This window comes from Nymphaea colorata, chromosome 7, assembly GCF_008831285.2.
Source record: "Nymphaea colorata isolate Beijing-Zhang1983 chromosome 7, ASM883128v2, whole genome shotgun sequence".
Taxonomy (NCBI): domain Eukaryota; kingdom Viridiplantae; phylum Streptophyta; class Magnoliopsida; order Nymphaeales; family Nymphaeaceae; genus Nymphaea; species Nymphaea colorata.
In genome coordinates, this window is record NC_045144.1 from 11,268,805 (window position 1) to 11,289,016 (window position 20,212).

Here is a 20,212-nt window from a genome sequence, read left to right on the forward strand (position 1 = left end):
TGCTCACCCCAAATTTAGTGTCCAAACTGCCGCAATGTTCTTGGCAGCCGCCTCAATCGTTCGAAAGGCCCCTAAACTGCTAGAATTTCTCAATGCCGCCACCACCAACGCCTTCACCCCGCTGCTATGTGGGGAAACAAATGTGTCCCCAAGCTGCACATTGACCAAAAAGCCCTAAACGAGTCAAAAATCGACCAAAGGGAGTTCAGACGGAGTGGAGAGATAGGCAGAGAGGGTAGGGCAGATAGAGAGGGGAGAGACGGTCGGAGATAGAGGGTTCAGACGGTGAGGGAAGTGTCTGTGCAGGACAGAGGAGGAGAAGAAGGAAGAGGAAGGAGGAAAAAGCGAGGGAGAAGGGAGAAGGAGGCGAGAGAAGGAGGGGAATGAGAGCTCGAGCAGGGAGGAGAGGGACAACGTGCGTGGAAGGAGAGAGCGCTGCAGAGAGGGAAGAATGCGCAGGAGAGAAGGGGAGAGGCAGACAGAGAGGGAGAGAGAGGGAGCTTACCCGCGTGTTGCTGCCACTGCCGTCGCTGCTGCTCAACCCACCGCCCTATTCTTCTCTGAGTTGCAGTCGTGGCTGAAGGAGAAACGCAGAGGGAAAACAAGGGAGAAGGGGACGGCGTCGAGTTCCTTACACGCGTGGAGCTTGGGTCTGGGTCTGGACCCTGACCCGACTCGACCTACAAAAAGCCGAGCGTTACAAACCGCCAGTCTATTTATCATGTTGAAAGCCTCCTCAAGATCAGGAAAATCAAACCCTGTAAGCATTATTTGTGCCTTGGCTACAGAATAATTTGATGATAGTCCAGCAAGAAATTTAACAACTATCATTTGCTCCATGTGAGATTTGAGACAATGTTTGTAAGGAGGTTTTAAAGAGTTTATCTTTCATAATTAAACTTTAATTTGGTAAAATATTCAGTTAAATCCATGTCACCTTGTTGCATTTGTAATAGTTCTTGCTGAACCTGAAGAATTTTGCTGATGTTCTTGTCTTGAGAGTATGTCACCTGAGCAAATTCCACATATCTTTAGTTGTGTTATAATAGCAAAGACCAGCGGCAATATGAGGTTGAATGTTATTCATAAGCCACGCACTAATTATATTGTTTTCTTCCTCCCACCGTGCATACTTGCCAACCTTTTCTGTTGGTTCATCTTCTTCTAATTTATATTTCTTTCCATGTCCAACGATTGATAACATGAAAGTTCTAGCCCAAACATCATAATTGGATCCATCGAGTTTGATAGTAGATCCAAAAAAGGATTTGAGAATGCTTTGTACTCTACCCCAGCCTCAGTTGGCTGATTTCTAGGTTCATGTTGTAGATTTGCAGCCATGACAAGCCCTTGAAGATAAACGAATATGGACTTTCACAACAGACTGAATCTAACTTAAAAATGTCGTGAAGTTAACTTGCCTTAAATAAGAATACCCACTGCTATTCCACGACTGAATATTAATATTAATGCTGTCATTATTTATGCACCTCCACTATAGCAAAATTCTACAGCGACAACACCAAAACACAAAGAAAATTTCTGATTTGCAGTACCCTATTTCTGCAACATCACCGCACACTTTGAAATTCCACGACAAGCATAAAGAGGCGGCAAAGGTAACATACTAAATCTGTCGACAACAACAATGCATAAGGAAGATTTCAGACTTGCAACACCCCGACCATCTCTGCAGTTTCACACCAATAGTATAGTTGCAGGAAAAATTTTTGATATATATTTATCTTCAGCGATCACCTGCTGTCTACACATGCTAAAAACTTTACCACCGACTGTAATCAATATGGGTTAGGGTTTTTTTATCACATTTACATATTTATGATCAAAACCCTAACCCTCGACAGGCTGAGAAATACCTTTTGTTTTCAGTCAAAAGAGAGAGATAGCACCCAAACTTTGATGAAGAAGGAGAATAACGAGGGAGCTTGCTGGTTTAGAACGACATCAGCAAGATCCCAATACTATCCGCTCTGATACCATGTTGAACTTCACTATCGAATCCGCAAGAATGAAGACGTAGAGGGTAGAACTGTTGAGAGAAGGTAGAGACAAGAGAAGAAGAGAGAAGAGATGAGAGAGAGAAGAGCGCTCGTTAATTCCTTATGGCTCCCACACTTCTTATTTAATAAAAAGAACTAATTAGGGTTAAGTATAACCCTTTACATAAAGAGTCCAATAAGTATTGAAAAATTCAAAGAACTACCTAATAAAAGTTTCAACATTGCAGAAAACATAAACATAACAACTTTTCAACATACCTATTTGTAGGCAGACGACAAATTTAAACTATATATATATATATATATATATATATATATATATATATATATATATATATATATATATATATATAAACTGGCTTAAATATTTATCTATCTAGCAACCAACAAATTTCAGTCGCAGACCAGGCATTCGTTTCCCCATATGGACATCTTATCTTAATGAGGTGAAAGGCCATTGCCTCCCAACCCTGGGAACGCCTTTTTTTTTTTCTTTAACAGGGAAAACACAATTTGCTTTGGAGCAAAATATATATAGTTTCATGCAAGCAGGGGGATTCCACGAAGTCTTAGCATGCCTCACAAATCCAGTCATACCATTGCGTTTGGAATGCCCAAAATCAATTTTTTTTATTTTGTGTCGCTGAAAACCGTCGCATAAGGTACATTTAAACAACCACTTGCTTGGTGAAGATATTTGGCAATGTAATGCATCTTTTAATGGTTTTTAGCGATACAGAATAAATAATATTAACCATCCAACCATGGAGGCAGCTGACTGATTGTAATTTTCTCATATATATATATATATATATATGTGTGTGTGTGTGTGTGTTTGGTGAAACTGAAATCAGCTTGGTAACATCTATTGTTGGATTGGTTTTTTAATATTTTGCAATGCTAAAAACAGACGTAAAGTGTGCGTTATATGACTTAAAGATCATCAACTGTCGTTGCTGAATGGACTAATTGTGACAGTTTTTTACATCTTAAAATGTAAAAAAAATATATGGCAATGGATGTTGGCCAGTATCAGCTACTTTTATGACCGGATGAGTTTTTTTTTGCTTTGTCTCATGAAAAACTATCATAAAAGATGTACTCTATCGCTAAAAGTGTGGCCAAGCGTCGTCGCAAATGCACCTTTAGCAGTAGTGTTTAAGGACGTAATTTTTTTTTAAAAAGAAAAAGCCAACCAGGTACGGAAATAACCTGTTGTTTTCCATCTCTCTCTCTCTCTCTCTCTCTCTATATATATATATATATATATATATATATATATATATATATATATATATATATATATATATATATATATGCACACACACAGAGCATTGTTCGTCATTTGCCGGCCTAAAGCTGTCTTAAGATCGGTCAGCTTCTCTTTCTAAAGAAAAAGTATATATATAAAAGCACACAGCGGCATAAAATATAAGCGAGTAAAATGGGATTATCCACTATGACCACAACTCATTTTTCTTTCATAAAGAGTCATGATTGAGACCCACTTCTAGTAAGAGGAAATTGCTGACACTGGCAAACACAATTTTGGTGGGCATCCGGCTTCATTATATATATGTATTTGTATATAATGAGTGGGACCAGCCCTTTCAGTTTTAACATGCTCATGATGAATTGACTTTACACACAAAGCTGGGCATGCAAGGAATCTTTTCCCGAGCTAGAGTTTACTTGGGCTGAAAATAAGAGTGGAACCAAGTGCTCATCCGGCTTGCAGGAAACAAACCCACTAACTTTCCAAATTACTTTAGAGCTAGGATTAAAGCCTAAATAGGATTCATAGCTAAACAAGAGTTAACTTCTTCACTATCAGGTTGTTCATTTTAAAATGATTAGGATTCCAAATTTTAAGTGGTATTCCCACAGTAGCACCTTTCCATTTCACGCATCCTCGCATTCTCCTCTATTGTTCTAGAATTTGCATCACATCCTTCCATAAATTTCACATGGCCTCTACCAGCTCTATGAAATTCTCATCCATACCTAGCTCAGAAGTTTGGAAGGGTAGCACACTCTCAAAGTCACTTCACTAATTTTTTTTAGTCAATCTAGGTTTTACTCTCTTGAACATAGGAAACTTCCCCCATAAATACACTCATGCAATGCACAAGACAAGTTCTCACTCTAACTACCGGATTGAGCCTCATGAAGTGGCATAAATTATTTTCCACCATTAACATTTGAACCCCCAAAAATGACTAGAAAAATGCCGGATTTACATCACATAATATCTGAAATGGATGAGTATATGCAGAATAATCTAAGAGAATACACGTTCAAGTCTTTTACAGCACCGATGATGCTTATAGGCGTATAAATGCAACTTGTAGATGTCTCAATGATGGAAAGGACAATTACACATGACACTTAGAAGCAGAACAAATCAGAGAGTGAGAAATAACTTAATTACCACATAAATTTGAACATAAACTGAAGCAGCCAAGACATGCAAATGCAGCACAGTACTGGGTAACCGCTATAGTGCAATCATTCCATGAGTGTGCAAATGTGCTCCCCACATCTGGACCACAGCACGTGCAAGTGCAATCTCCAAATACACTCATATTGCAACAATTAACTCCCTTGCCAGAGTCTGTTGATCCATGTGCTTCGTCAGATAAAATTAGGATGTTCTTATCAGTCGCCATGACATTGCCAAAACCAACATGCAGGCCATGCACTAGGCAAGGTTTAACATGCTTGGATTTAGGAAAATGGACCTCCTTCCCCTGTTTCATGCATATGATTAAGATTTAAGACCATGGCCACGACATTAGGATGGTATATGACATAAAAAGTGAAACAAACTAATTATCCAGTCCATAATTTAAAAAATTATATTGTTGGAAAGCCATTTCATCATTGCATAAGTTCAAATCAAGGAGGTCAGAATACATGTTAGAATACATAAAAGAATAAGACAAACCCTGAAAAGGAGTCTTGTTTTTGTACAAAAACAATGGTCTCGCCACCAAGAAAATGAAGTACAATATTCAAAAGAGTAAATACAAGACCCCAAGTGCACTAAGGCACAAAAAACAAAGCTTCAATCATCTTTCCAGTGAAAATGCTTGTTAGATGAATGAATTGCAAGAAGGTAGTAATCAAATCTTTATTCACAAAGGAGGACTACCCATTGTGACTGTTTGAAGGTAGTAATCAATTCTCTCCTTTTATTTTTCTATTTTTCTGTTTCAGCTGAACTTTCAGCCATAATAAGAGACTAAATCCAGTGTGGCCAGTGTGCCATTTTGTATTCATTTTCTCATTAATGTAATTGCCATGAGATTTCAGTTGTAGCTGAGTGTTTGCAAACTCTGTCTTTTTGTCTTCACTGATTATATGTCTGATATGTTTTATAGACTGACGATTTTGAGCTAGTCCAATAGCTTTTTTGTTATATTGTCATAGTAATGACCAAATTGCCATAAATAGAACGAAAACAAAAGCAAAAAATTGGCAGCAAAACCAAAAAAGAAGCAAATTGTGCATATTGCTGTAATCTTTTGTTTAAGAGGGGCACGGCTGTGAGCCCCAAAGATAAAAACGGTAGGTGCATTATACTTTTCCATGTGTGTAGAAACACATGTACACATCACATTTTTATAGTAATCTAAATAGTGTGAGCCTCCATTAGTATTACAGGAAAATTTTGCATTAAATAATAGAAAAGGTGTCACTTACTTGTGTTACTGATGTCTTCTTTTCACTTGCCTGTAACAATGTCATCTGTGTAAATTCACAGGGAATGCTGCTTTGCATGCTAATTGTTGTGACCTGAAAAAATGAAAAAAATCACATAAATAAGCACATTGATCCACACTTTTTTTCTCAAACATGATTCACAGGAATAGCACTCTCTCGTAATCACAACAAATGCTATAGATGTTAGCATTGTAAGTTGGAGTAGTCATAGAACTGACAACTTCATTCAGAAAAGTGACTAACTCCTTTTACGTTAGGCCTGAAGTCACAGCATCCACTAATATGATGCTCCCAAATTATTTTAAAAGAATAAATAGCTATGGTGACATCTGTTAGACATCTTTTTCTCCCACAAGTAGGATGAGCCCAACTCATGTGATGAAGTGTATAAGAAATCTCCAGAAATGTTGGCAGCCAGGAAACAAGAGAGGAAGAGGAAGGAGGGGCTAGAATATCACATCTTCAATAAGAAAGATGTGATCAGCTTCATTACTTATTAAAAAACACTGCTAATTGGCCAAGTAACATAATAACCTTATGAAGAATAGATATTTACATAAGTGTACACATGTAGGACTAGATTGGATTCATATCCAGATACTAAAAACAACAATATACAAAGAATATAAATGTGTTGACATTGTGATACACCTTTTGGAAAAGCACCCCATCTTAAGATCAAAATGGCTCTAATACTATGTGAGAGCTCCAAATATGTTGACAGCAAGGAAATGAGAGAAGAGGAAAGAGATGCCAGATATATTCAAATGAAAGCAATGGTGATCTGTTTCATTGCTTATATAAAAAATGCATTGTAGTAATTGACCAACTACAGTAATGCCCTTATGAAGAAAGAGTACTTACATAGTGTGTATACATATAATAAGTGGATGGGTTGGATTCACAACAAAATCTAAAAAATAAAAGACAAACTATATGCACAAACTAATATACATGTCTCCTAACAAAGTGGACCTAACTCTGCCATACTAATATACAATCTCTCAGTTTCTGGCATCTTACCTGATCCACCAACTCATTGCTTCCAGAAAACCAGGCGCTAGCTGTTAATATGTCTATTTGTTGTTTTGCCATCACCTAACAGGATATTCATACAATAAAAGTAGATATTTGAGAAATAAGAAATAGAAAACTGTAGTCACTGCTAGTATTATCTATTGAAGAACTAAATTGGCACAGACAGCAGTCTTTTTAGGAGTAGTAAATCAGTAATATCACATTATCATCAACAAGTTGCTGACATTCTACTTTTTGTTTGGCTATCACCTGACAGGACACCAATGCAACATGAGTAGACATTAAGAAACAAGAAATACAACATTGTAGTTACTATGAGTGTTCTCTATGGAGATAGATAATGACAGAAAAGCACTTATTATTTAATACTAAATCAGTTAGATCACATGTCAAAAAAATAACTTGCTAAAATTCTGAACAGGAAAAAGAAAAGCAGAACCTTAGGTTGCAGACCATATCATTATGTTTAGAATTAAGCAAAGGATATAAAAGAAAACAAGGTAAAGGTGCACGAATTGGAACAATCATCTTTTAAGCCTAATAATTGTGTTGATAGCTACTAGTGCAATCAGGTAATCATTGAGAATGATGGAAGATAAATCAAAAGAGACAAGACTCATTAACCCTAATTTCCCCTTAGGTAGATATTTGCAAAAGTTACTAGGAGGTCCAATGTATTATGGAAAAAATAATAAAAGGGAACAAATGACTAACAAATATTTCAAACTACTACCTAGACAATATTTCTTTCGACACTTTCCTTAAAGTTGGAGTACAGATATCTATCATGCTCAGCTTATCACAACACTTCTGGAAGCATATCCATAAATATCACGATATTTACCATAAAAACAAGAAAAACGATCAAAATGGCAAAAATATCACGATGTTTGCAAAATATTGCCAAAAAATAAAAATCATGTTTTTATCGCGATTTTTTGTCACTACCTAAACCTGCGCTCAAACAGGGGCATTTTTGGTATTTTTTGAAAAAAATTAAAACTTTAACTGCACGTGCTCCATTTCATTTTTAAAAGTGGTAGTTTTCGTAAGAAAAAATTTTGAAGGGCAGTTTTGAACTTTTTTTTTTCTTTTTAATATAGAAAGGCAAAAGAGGATTAGGGCTTTTAAGCCTTTTTTGCCTCCATGATAGGCTTTAGGGCCTTTGGTCATCAGTGCTCTTGAGAGAGTCAGAGAACTTGGAGACGTGAGAAGAAGAAGCCTGCATCCAGGGGTAGGTTTTATTTTTTGCAGTTTTTTTTTTTTTCGTTGTAGATTTTCCTTCACTCCCACCTGCTGCACTTTGCAGACACGTGGAATGCATACTTTGATTAGAGCCGAGGACATACCTGTTTGTGGATGCTGTTTGGAGTAGTTTCCATGGAACAACCTATGTCGTGCGTTGTGGAGGAGTATAACAGTCATCAGGTACCCAATTGGTAGTCGTATGTGGACCAATTGAAGTTGGAAATAACAATAGTCATTGGCTGTTTTCTTTGTTTTTGCTATTCAGAATTGTGCAGGTCACGTGATTTATGGGTTCTTCTTTGTTGCCTAGTTTGTGTCATTCTTGTGATTTTCTTGGACAGTGGAGATACATTTCACTGTTGTGGTTAAGTGTTGTGTCTTACACACACATATAGTGTAGGTTGGATTATATTTCTCTTTTTGAAAAATTTACTATGGCTGATGGTAGTAAATCCGAAGGTTCTAATGAATACAAGATGGCTGAAAACTCCTTTTCTTAAGGAACCACAATCAAGCTGAATGTTTCCAATTATGAAATCTGATCTAGGGTGTTCATGATGTTTGTGGCAGGTCATAGGAAGAAATATGTTCTTGAAGAAAATGAACCTACTGAGAAGAAAGGTAAATATGCTGCATGGGATGAAGATAATAACATTTTGATGTCGTGGATTATGAACAATGTGGAGTTTCATATAGCTCCAACAATTGCATACTGTACCAAGGCCAAAGATATGTGGTTTTCTTGAGGAAGACATATTCTCATGCTACTAATGTTATTAAGATTTTACAAGTGGAAGAGGAATTATACAAATTACAGCAAGGTGATCAAGACTTGTCATAATATTTTGCCACATTGACTGCTGCATATGAACGGTTAAAAGCCCTTCGCCCACCTTGCCAGCACTACTATGCATCACAGTTTGAATATGCTATAGTGGCAAAGTTTCTTTCTGGGTTATTTTCATAGTACTCTATGGCGAAGGCACAAATTCTCATAGGCAATGATCTTCCCGACTTAACAGATACATATAATAGGCTGAGTCGGCTTGCAGTCACTCTTTCTCAACCTACACATGACACACTGGTCTCTGCACTTGTGGTATTAGGAGGACGTGGCCATAGTTCCTATGTTGGAGCTAGGGGACATGGTGCAGGTCGCGACAGATATCAGTGTGCCTATTGTGACAAATTAGGTCATTTAGAGGGCCGATGTTGGGATAAGCATTCTCATCTCCATTCAGCTGGTCCACCAGGATGTGGTGGAGGTAGAATCACTGCAAACAAAGAGTCTTTTTCATCCCAAGCAGCTTCCTCACAGGCTACAACATCTATGGTCGAGCCTCCTACTTGTTCTCCTATACCTACATCATATTCCCTTAACTTAAGCAAGGATGAATGTGATCTTATTCTCGCTTAGAGATCCTCCTCTACATCTGCCTCCACTGCTGTAGTGGACTCGACTTTCTTTGTTGGTGCCCCTCCCAATAACCCAGGTATGATGTGGATGATTGATTCAGGAGCATCCGGATATTGTTGTTGTCAGCCACAAATTTTCGTCATTATTCAGGTTCTCTACACCACAGCATGTCAGGCTGGCTGATGGCAAGCTGTCCCCTATTTTGGACAGCGGTGATATCTGTATCCCACACTTTGGCACCATTACGCATGTGCTATATGCTCCTTGTTTTCTCATTAATCTGTTATATATTAAGCAACTGGCTAGTGACTTACAGTGTAGAGTCATTTTTTATCCTAGTTCATGTTTTCTTCATGGGAAGATGATTGGTGGCAGCCATGAATGTGAGAGACTCTATTTCCTTTCTATCCCAGTAGATGTTGTTGCATCTTCCTTCACGTCGAGGACCTTTCCTTTGCAGTGGCACATCAGATTGGGTCATCTATCTATGTCCAAACTTTGTCACATGTTTCCAGATATTTTTGCGTCAAAGTCTTTCTTATGTGATGTATGCCAATTAGGCAAACATGCAAGGAGCAACTTTTCTTCGAGTTAGAGTCCATCTAGTCAAAGTCCTTTTGATCTCCTTTATGTCAATGTTTGGGATCCTAGTAGGGTTGCTTTCCGTTCAAGTTTCTGGTATTATCTTGTTTTGGTTGATGATTTTACTAGAGTCAATTGGGTATTTTTGTTGCGGGAGAGATCTATTCTAAAGTTATTTGTATTCTTCAGAAATTTGTCAAGAAAACAAAAACTCAATTTGGTTTCATTGTCAAAAGTATTTGCACTGATAATGCTCTTGAATTCAAATCTACGGTCCTACTTCAATTTTATGCCAATTATGAAATTCGACCACAATATACATGTCCCTACACGTCACAACAAAATGGTGTCACCGAATGCAAACATCGGCAACTCCTAAATGTGGCCCGCACTCTCATGTTGCATACTCATTTGCTCGCCTATTTTTGGTGTTATGTTATTCTTACTGCATTCTACCTCACTAACAGATTGCCCTCGTCAGCCATCCAAAAACGCATTTCTATTCACATATTATATCCAAATCAACTGTTATTTCACATACCTCCCAAAGTATTTGGATGCACTGTTTTGCACACATCTTAGGCCCAAACAAAAACAAACTTGCAGCCCAAACAATCAAATGTGTATTCATTAGATATTCTACCAATCAAAAGGGATATTGGTGCTTTGATCCCCAGGCTAAGAAAGAGATTATCAGTGCGGATGTTACATTCTTTGAGTCTCGTCCTTCTCCTCTTTGAGTCCCACTATGTCTGAGATGTCAGTTTTTCTCTTCTCATTCCTCCAGTGTCACTTAAGTCTATTCCCTCCTCTCCACCTATGTCATGTAACTGTTTCCTTGATCCTCCATTAGTCTACTCTCGCCGTCAAGGCCTCTCTCCAAACCATCCATCAGAATCTTCTCAAGAGGCAAGTTCTACTAATAAGTCTGACTCAGACATAAATGATGACTAATCTGCAGATGATCTTCCTATTGCTATTCACAAGGGCCAGCGACAATGCACTATGCATCTGATTTCTAACTCTATTTCTATTGACGAGTTTGGTGCAGTTTGACTGGGCTATGTCTAGTCACATTATCCCTTCTTCTCACCACCAGGCCTTATTAGATTCACGGTAGAGGCAAGCCATGCAGGAGGAAATTGATGCTCCTATCTCTAGGGAGACTTAGAACTTGGTTGATCCACCGATGAATTGCGATGTTGTTGGCTCCAAATGGGTATTCACCATCAAGTATCATTATGATGGTTCAGTAGAATGGTTCAAAGCACATTTTGTAGCTAAAGGCTATACACAGACTTATGGGGTTGACTTCTTTGAGATATTTTTGCTCGTGGCATAGTTAGGTATTTGCCTAATTATTTCTCTAGCTATCCAGGGGGATTGGCTTTTATTTCAACTTTATGTGAAAAATGTCTTTCTATATGGAGATCTCTCTGAAACTGTCTATATACAACAGCCACCTGGTTTTGAGCGACAACGGAAGTGTTCCAAGGTATGCAAACTCAAAAATGTCATTTATGGACTTAAACAGGATCCTCGTGCATGGTTCCATAAGCTAATAGAAGTTGTATCTAAGTGTGGATTTCAAAGATCCCAGCTTGATCACTCGTTGTTCATCAAGCGAGGCACATCCGGTATAGTGATACTAATTGTGTGTGTTAATGATATTGTTCTCACCAGGGAATGTAACCAAGAGATAACCTAGGCAAAGGAATTCCTACAAAAGCACTTTGTCACAAAAGATCTTGGCCAACTCTATTGTTTCCTTCGTATTGAAGTGACTCGTAGTAGTAAAGGGGTAGTAGTGTCTCAAAGAAAATATGTTATTGATCTTTTGCAGGAAATAGGTTTATTGGGAGCCAAACTTGCCACACTTCCTATGAGTCCACGAGTTCATATTCATGACGATGAATCAGAGACTATTGACTCTAGATAATATAAATCTCTGATAGGGAAACTTTTATATTTGACTATCACTCGGCCTGACATTAGCTTTGTTGTGAATAAACTAAGTCAATTCATGGAAAAACCTTGAAAGGTTCATTGGGAAGCTGCATTAATGGTAGTGAGATGCTGAAAATCGGCTCCTGGGGAAGGGGTTATGGTTCAAAAAGGGAGAATGTATTGACATAGAAGTCTTCAGTGATGCTGATTATACATGATTTGTGGATGACAGGAAATCTTCTACAGGTTTTTGTGTCTTTGTTGGAGGTTGTAGAAATAATAGATGCACAAGAATCAAAGATCAAACACAGATGTAACGTAGAAAACCCTCAACTAGAGGGAAAAAACCACGGGTGAGGAGGTCTGGTGCCCACTAGCTGCCAAACTCTCTCTCTCTTAGAAACTTCATTAACTTTCAAGATTATGGTTTACAATGGTATAAGTATGCCCAAACTAGGACACAATGGATCGGGTCTAGACCCGGACCCATACATCAAGATCCGTCAACACTCCCCCTCAAGTTGGGCATACATATCAAACATGCCCAACTTGGATACATTTCTCTCAAATGGAGTTACATGTAAAGCTTTAGTTAGAATATCAGCAGTTTGGTCTTTAGACTTCATGTATGGTAATGTTAACTCTCTGGCATCAATTCTTTCTTTGATGAAGTGACGGTCATTCTCAACATGCTTTGTTCGATCATGAAGCACTGGATTGTTAGCCAAGTTAATCGCAGACTTGTTATCACAATACATCCTCATAAGCTCTTCAATCTCTATCCCAATATCAGTCAGCAAGATCTTTAGCCACAACAACTCTGATACTCCAGTAGCAACTGCCCTATATTCAGCCTCTGCACTTGAGCAGGAACAGACATCTTGTCTCTTGCTTGTCCAAACAACTAGATTTCCCCCCAAGTAAACGCAGTACCCTGAAGTAGATCTCCCGGTGTCAACACAGCCTGCCCAGTCTGCATCAGAATACCCCTCAATTTCTATAGACCTTTGTTTCACATATAGAAGTCCCTTGCCAGGATTCTTCTTCAAGTAACACAGGATTCTATCTACAGCCTTCAAGTGCGCATTTGTAGGTGCATGCATAAACTGGCTCATCACATTTACAGCAAAGGTGATATCCGGTCTAGTCAGAGTGAGGTATATCAATCTATCAACTAGACAAGACATTGATATCTCCCTTTAGCTTCTTCACACAAAAGTTCTCCATCCTTGCTACCGAGTTTGTGCCCAACATCCAGAGGAGTAGAAGCTGGCTTGCATCCCAGTTTTCCTGTCTCCTTCAGTAAATCCAAGGTATACTTCCTTTGATTAAGCACAAGAGTTGTACCTAATCTGACAATTTCAATACCAAGGAAATACTTCAGCTGGCCAAGGTCCTTGAGATCAAATTCAGCCGATAGTAAACCCTTTAATCTTGCTATCTCTTTTTCATCATTACTTGTAACAATCATATCATCAACATAAACCAGCAGTAGAGTAACTTTACCCTCTATCCTTTTTATAAACAGGGTATGATCTCCATTTCCTTGTTTGTAGCCATGCTTCTTCATAACAAGTCTCAGACGTTCAAACCATGCTCGGGGAGACTGTTTGAGCTCATACAAAGTCTTCTTCAGTAACATATATACTTCCTCTTCGAGATCTCCATTGAGAAAGACATTTTTAACATCGAGTTGGCACATCTCCCAACCCTTCAGTATCGCCAAAGAAATAATAACTCTAACAGTCTTCATCTTCGCAACTGGGGCAAACATCTCTAAGTAGTCGATCCCATATTTCTGACTGAACCCCTTGGCCACCAGACGTGCTTTGTACCTTCAATCTTCCCATCTGGTTTGTACTTAATGGTGTAGACCCACTTTGACCCCACCAAATGAGTTGCTTCAGAAATCTCTACCACCTCCCATGTCTGATTTAAGGCCTCCATCTCTTCTTGCACAGCATGAGTCCACTTGGGGTCACTCTGAACCTCTGTAACATTCCTGGGAATCACAGCCACAGACAAGGAGGATACAAAACATTTGTAGTCAGTGCTCAATCTAGAATAAGATACAAAGTTACCAATAGGGTGTTGGGTACATGACCTGACACCCTTTCTCAGGGCAATGGGAAGATCCTCCTTTTCATTTCCTGTCTGACTTTCTCTCTCAACAGGTTGCTTCTGAGCATGACTTGGGTCATCCAAGGAAGAAGTAGGATTGAGATTTGGAGTGGACTTCTCACCATCAATCACCTTGTCAGTACAAACTCTTCTCCTAGAATACACATGCCCAAATAGACGATTGCATTCTTTTTTTGTCTCCATAGGACACTCTCCCTTCTTTCCCTGTTCATGTACCTCAATAGATGTCCCATCTCCTTCTTTTCCAAGCACCTCGACAGATGGATTCTCTTCGCGCCTGTAATCCAGAAAATCTGTAAACTGAATTTCCTGACTTGGAGAATACTCTTCCTTAGTGTTAAGACGTGTTTATACTCAGTATTAGGCTTGAGAGGGCACTTGTGTAATAATGTTTCTTTTAATGACTTTCTTGTAACTTATCCCTCTCCTCTAGTCTATATAAAGAGGAGTTAGGGATTCTTTCGAGGAAAATCAAAGATTAGTTCTCTTAACTTTATCATGGTATCAGAGCTCCAGCCGTCTCCTCCTCAGCGAGTTGTCGCCGACTGAGCGGCGCCGCCGCCGCCTCATCGGCGTCAGTCGCCGCCGCCGCCCTTTGCCGCCCTGTCCATTGCCGCCTCGCCCTTTGCCGCCCTGTCCATTGCCGCCTGATCCATCCCTGCTGCCCCTCGTCGCCCTACCCATTGTCTGCCTGCGCCGCCTCCGCCTGTGCCTCCTGCGCCCGTCCGCCTGCGCCCGTCTGCTTGCGCCGCCGCCTCCGCCTGTGCCTCCTGCGCCCGTCTGCCTGCGCCCGTCCGCCTACGCCACCGCCGCCCGTCTGCCTGCGCCCGTCTCCCTGCGCCCGTCCTCCTGCGCCCGTCCGCCTGCGCCGCCGCCGCCCGTCTGCCTTCGCCGCCGCCTCAACGCTGATTTTTTCCTCTCTGCGTCTCTCCGCTGCACGCTGCTCCGCCGCTGTTCCGCCGCTGCTCTGCCCGTGGTTCTGCACGCTGATTTTCTTCTCACCGTCGTCTCTGGTATCTCTCTTCGTTCAGCTCTGCTGTTGCCTCTTCTCGCCGATCGGACTTCTGGATTGCTACCTGCGTTAACTACATATTGCTTCATGATCAGCATGTTGTCTTTCGATATGTGATTGTATTCTTTTGCCTGCACTTCCTATTCCGTGGCTCGGTTTCCTCCTTTGTGTTGAAAGATGTCTGAAATTAGTAGTGGCGCTAATACCTCTTCCTTTGTATCGTCGGGAGAGATGAAGAGTTCCCCATTTTCCAGCATTATCACCAAAATGGATGGGGGTAATTACGAGATGTGGGCCATGCAAGTAAAAAGAACTTTGATCGCCCATGAGAAGGAACATCTCATATTGGAGCCCGAGCCCGTACAGAAGGTAGGAAAATATACTACTTGGTTTAAAGATAATTCATTGGTTATGGTATGGATTGTTGGTACTCTCTCACAAGAAATTGCAAATGAAGTCTTGCACAAGGACAGTGCAAAGGATATGTGGGATTCCCTTGCTGCCACTTATTCACAGGCAAGAAATGAAACGCGCATTATGCAGCTTCATCATGATATCCATCAGATGCGCCAAGATGGCAGACCTCTTCACACTTATTATTCTAGTCTCAAGTCCATGTTTGAGAGACTGAATAGCTACTTTCCCGCATGCAAGTGTGAACAACAAAAGGCATACAGAGATATGCTTATGGTAGGGGTCTTTCTTTCTGGTTTAGACTCTGTTTATGAATCCGCAAAGAACCAAATGCTTACTAGTCCCTCGATTCCTCCTATTGATGAGGCTTACAGTAGGCTCAGCAGAATTCCGATCTCTGCATCGACTGTTCCTGATACCACTTCTGCTATGCTTGCTACTCGTGGCAGAGGAGGACCCTTTTTTGCCAGAGGAAGAGGGGGCCGTGGCTGTGGCAATACCCCTTCGCGCCCTGTATGTCAGTTTTGTCACCGCATTGGTCATACTGTGGATAAGTGTTGGCAGAAACATGGTCGTCCAGCTTTTGCAAATCAGACTGTATCTACTGATTCTCCTGAGCAGCCTAAGCCTCAGCACATGGTATCCTCCAGTGAGTTGCATGTAGATGACATTCTCTCTCAGTTGAGGCACTTGATTGGCGACAGCGCCCATCCATCCCCTGGTCCGACCACTTCTACTGTTCCTACCGCTGCGAGTGCTTCTTCATCTGGTATGTATTCTGCTTGTACAGTCTGCTCTCCTCCTGACACTACAGATTGGCTTATTGATTCTGGTGCATCGACACATCTCTGTGGGGATAAGATGCAATTCACCTCTTACGTCCCTACTCCACCGGGTCGTTCGGTTATTCTAGCAGATGGAAAAGATTCACCAGTTGTTGGACATGGAGAGGTCCAACTTACTTCATCATTGCCGCTGCAGCACGTTCTTCATGCACCAGAATTCCCCCATAGCCTACTTTCTATCAGTCAGATTACCAGAGAATTAAATTGTCGTGCTATATTTGACTCTTCCTCTCTTGTGTTTCAGGATATACTGACGGGCAGGGTGATTGGCAGTGGCCGTGAACAGGGAGGTCTCTACAGGCTAGTGCACTCCTTTCCCTTTGCTGGATCTACCTCGTCGGGGTCGTCCTCATCCTCGGCTTATACTTGGCATTTACGTTTTGGACATCTCCCGTTTCAGAAACTGCTGCATGTTCTCCCTCAGCTGTCTCATAAGTCGTCTTTTCAATGTGAGTCTTGTCAGTTAGGCAAACACCATCGGTCATCCTTTCCTCCGCGGTCTAGTAGAAGTAGCCACTCTGTGTTTGAGTTACTTCATTTTGATGTTTGGGGCCCGAGTCGTACTCCTGACCTTCAGGGTCATCGGTATTATCTTGTTGTTGTTGATGATTACAGTCGTGTTAGTTGGGTTTTTCTTATGAAACACAAATCTGAAGCGGGTCATGTAATCAAAAATTTTATCAATGAAATTCTGACTCAGTTTGATACTTGTGTCAAGATTGTGCGCTCTGACAATGCTCTTGAGTTCTGTGCTTCCTCTTTAGAACAATTTTTCAGGGATAAGGGTATCATTCACCAAACTTCTTGTGCCTATACCTCTCAACAAAACGGGGTTGCTGAAAGAAAACACCGCCATATTCTTGATGTCGCCAGAACCATTATCATACACAGCCATGTTCCCCATTCTTATTGGGGAGATGCTGTTCTTACAGCATGCTATCTTATTAATCGCATGCCGTCATCCGTGTTGGGAGATCTTATTCCTTTCTCTGTTCTTTTTCCTGACAGAGAATTGTTTTCTGTTGCACCTCGTATTTTTGGATGTGTTGCCTTTGTTCAGTTACTTGGTCCTGGGCGAGATAAGTTATCCCCTCGGGCTATCAAAACGATCTTTGTTGGTTATTCCCGCACTCAAAAGGGATATCGTTGTTATGATCCTTCTACTCGTCGATATTATGTGAGTGCTGATGTTACATTTTTTGAGTCCACCTCTTATTTCTCTCCCAATGGAACTCAATTAAGGGTGCCTGAATTTAGTGATGAAGTCCACCTTCCTTTACCTCTCATGAGTTATCCACAACCCGTTGCTTCGCGTTTTGGGGCTATCTACCAACGTCGCACTAAACCTGTTCAACCTGCCCCCTGTGCTCCTGTGCCTTCACCCAGCATGCCCAAGGTACTTCCTGAACACACCAATCCTGCTGACCATTCTTTATGTGATGATGCCACAGGGGACTCTCCAGAGCATGCTACTGGTCCTCATATTAATGAACTTGATATGCCTATTGCTCAAAGGAAAGGCAAACGCAGTTGCACTATGCATCCTCTCTCTGGTCATTTGTCCATGGCTCGACTCACTCCTACTTACCGCCAGTTTGTCAAGGGACTGTCGGTTGTAGCTCTTCCACAGACTCCTATGGACGCTCTTTCTGATCCCAAATGGGCCGCAGCTATGCAAGAAGAGATGGATGCCCTTCAGTCTAGAGGCACCTGGACACTAGTTACTCCTTCATCTGATGCAGCTATTGTTGGTTGTCGATGGGTATTTACTGTTAAATACAGAGCAGATGGCAGCATTGAGAGATATAAGGCTCGCTTGGTTGCAAAAGGCTATACTCAGACTTATGGGGTTGATTATTATGATACCTTCTCTCCTGTGGCACGACATGCTTCTTTACGGGTTCTTCTCGCTGTTGCCGTCAGCAAGAATTGGTCTCTATCACAGCTTGATGTCAAAAATGCCTTTCTGTATGGTGACCTACATGAAGAAGTGTATATGCAGCAACCACCAGGGTTTGTTGCTGAGGGGGAGTGTCAGAAAGTGTGTAGATTGAGAAAGGCAATTTATGGTCTGAAACAAAGTCCTCGAGCTTGGTTTCAAAAATTATCAGAGAATATTGAGTATGAGGGCTTCAGACGTTCTTCGGCTGATCATTCCCTTTTTGTCAAGAAAACTTCTACAGGTACAGTGATAGTTCTTGTCTATGTTGATGATATCATTGTTACAGGGGATGATATTCAGGGGATTTCCAACATCAAGGGCGTCCTTGGACGACACTTTGTCACCAAGGATCTTGGTGAGCTACGCTATTTCCTAGGTATTGAGTTTGCCAGAAATCAGAAGGGTCTTATCATGTGCCAAAGGAAATACGTTACTGATGTCTTGCAAGAGACAGGTATGCTAGGATGTCGACCTGCCTCTACACCCATGGACATCAATACTCGCTTGTATGATGATGATACTGAAGATGTTGATGCTAGACAATATAGAGGGATTGTTGGGAAGCTCCTATATATCACTGTTACTCGACCTGATATTGCCTATGCTGTCAGCAGAGTGAGTCAATTTATGGATAAGCCCAAGAAAGTCCATTGGGATGCTGCCATGATGATTCTCAGGTATCTGAAAAATTCACCAGGAATGGGACTCTTCTTTCAAAATGGTACATCTCTCACTATATCTGTGTATGTTGATGCTGATTATGCGGGATGTCACCTTGACAGAAAATCCACTACTGGGTTTTGTGTGTTTATTGGATCCAACTTGGTTACATGGAAGAGTAAGAAGCAGACAGTGGTTGCCAGATCAAGTGCAGAATCTGAGTATAGAGCTATGGCTCAGGCTACTGCTGAAGTTATGTGGGTTAGATCTCTGATGTTGGATCTTACTGTGGAAGTGCCTCTTCCTATGCAATTGTTAGGTGATAACAAAGCTGCTCTGTTTATTGCTAATAATCCTGCTTTCCATGAGAGAACCAAGCATGTTGAAGTAGATTGTCACTATACCAGAGACATGATTCAAAAGGGGTTTGTAAGCACCTCCCATATTTCAACTACAGGGCAAACTGCTGATATTTTTACTAAAGCTCTTGCAAGAGGACCATTCCAAAGTTGTTGTTCCAAGTTGAGCTTGTTTGACATATACGCTCCAACTTGAGGGGGAGTGTTAAGACGTGTTTATACTCAGTATTAGGCTTGAGAGGGCACTTGTGTAATAATGTTTCTTTTAATGACTTTCTTGTAACTTATCCCTCTCCTCTAGTCTATATAAAGAGGAGTTAGGGATTCTTTCGAGGAAAATCAAAGATTAGTTCTCTTAACTTTATCACTTAGACATTGACTTCTCCCCCGGAAGAGAATTCTCACCAAAATAAGACATGTTCCAAGAATGTGACATCGTTGATAATGTGAACTCGACCAGTGGTAGGATCTAGACATTTATAGCCCTTTTGAGTAGGAGAATACCCAAGAAATATTCTCTTAATTGATTTGGGGTCAAGTTTTTTCACATTCGGGCTGTGATTATGAATGAAACACACACATCCAAAGACCCGAGGAGGGAGGTGAAAAGGTTGGCTACTCCCTGGAAGCTTAGAGTAGGGTGTACGACCATTTAGCACTCGACTAGGCATGCGATTAATCAAATAGGCACTATTAATGACTGCATCTCCCCAATAATATTTTGGAAGATTCTTTTGGAACAATAAAGCTCTGGTGACATTTAGTAACTGACGGTTTTTTCTCTCAGCAACTCTATTTTGAAGAGGTGTATAACTACATGATGTCTCATGAACAATCCCCCTCTTTCGAAGGAATTCCT

General features: G+C 40.7%; 1 protein-coding gene across 2 annotated transcripts in view; it reads right to left on the reverse strand.

Moving 5' to 3' along the window:
* Positions 1-4,237: 4,237 nt before the first annotated feature.
* Positions 4,238-20,212, reverse strand: part of LOC116257954 (uncharacterized) — a 106,814-nt gene continuing 90,839 nt past the window's right edge. For both annotated transcript variants that reach the window (XM_031634981.2, XM_031634980.2), the window contains 3 exons: positions 6,771-6,845; positions 5,727-5,819; positions 4,238-4,771 (listed from right to left, as the gene is read on the reverse strand). In XM_031634981.2, the coding sequence (XP_031490841.1) occupies positions 4,445-4,771; positions 5,727-5,819; positions 6,771-6,845 (495 nt within the window). In that variant the 3' untranslated portion in view covers positions 4,238-4,444. The remainder of the gene's footprint in view (positions 4,772-5,726; positions 5,820-6,770; positions 6,846-20,212) is intronic.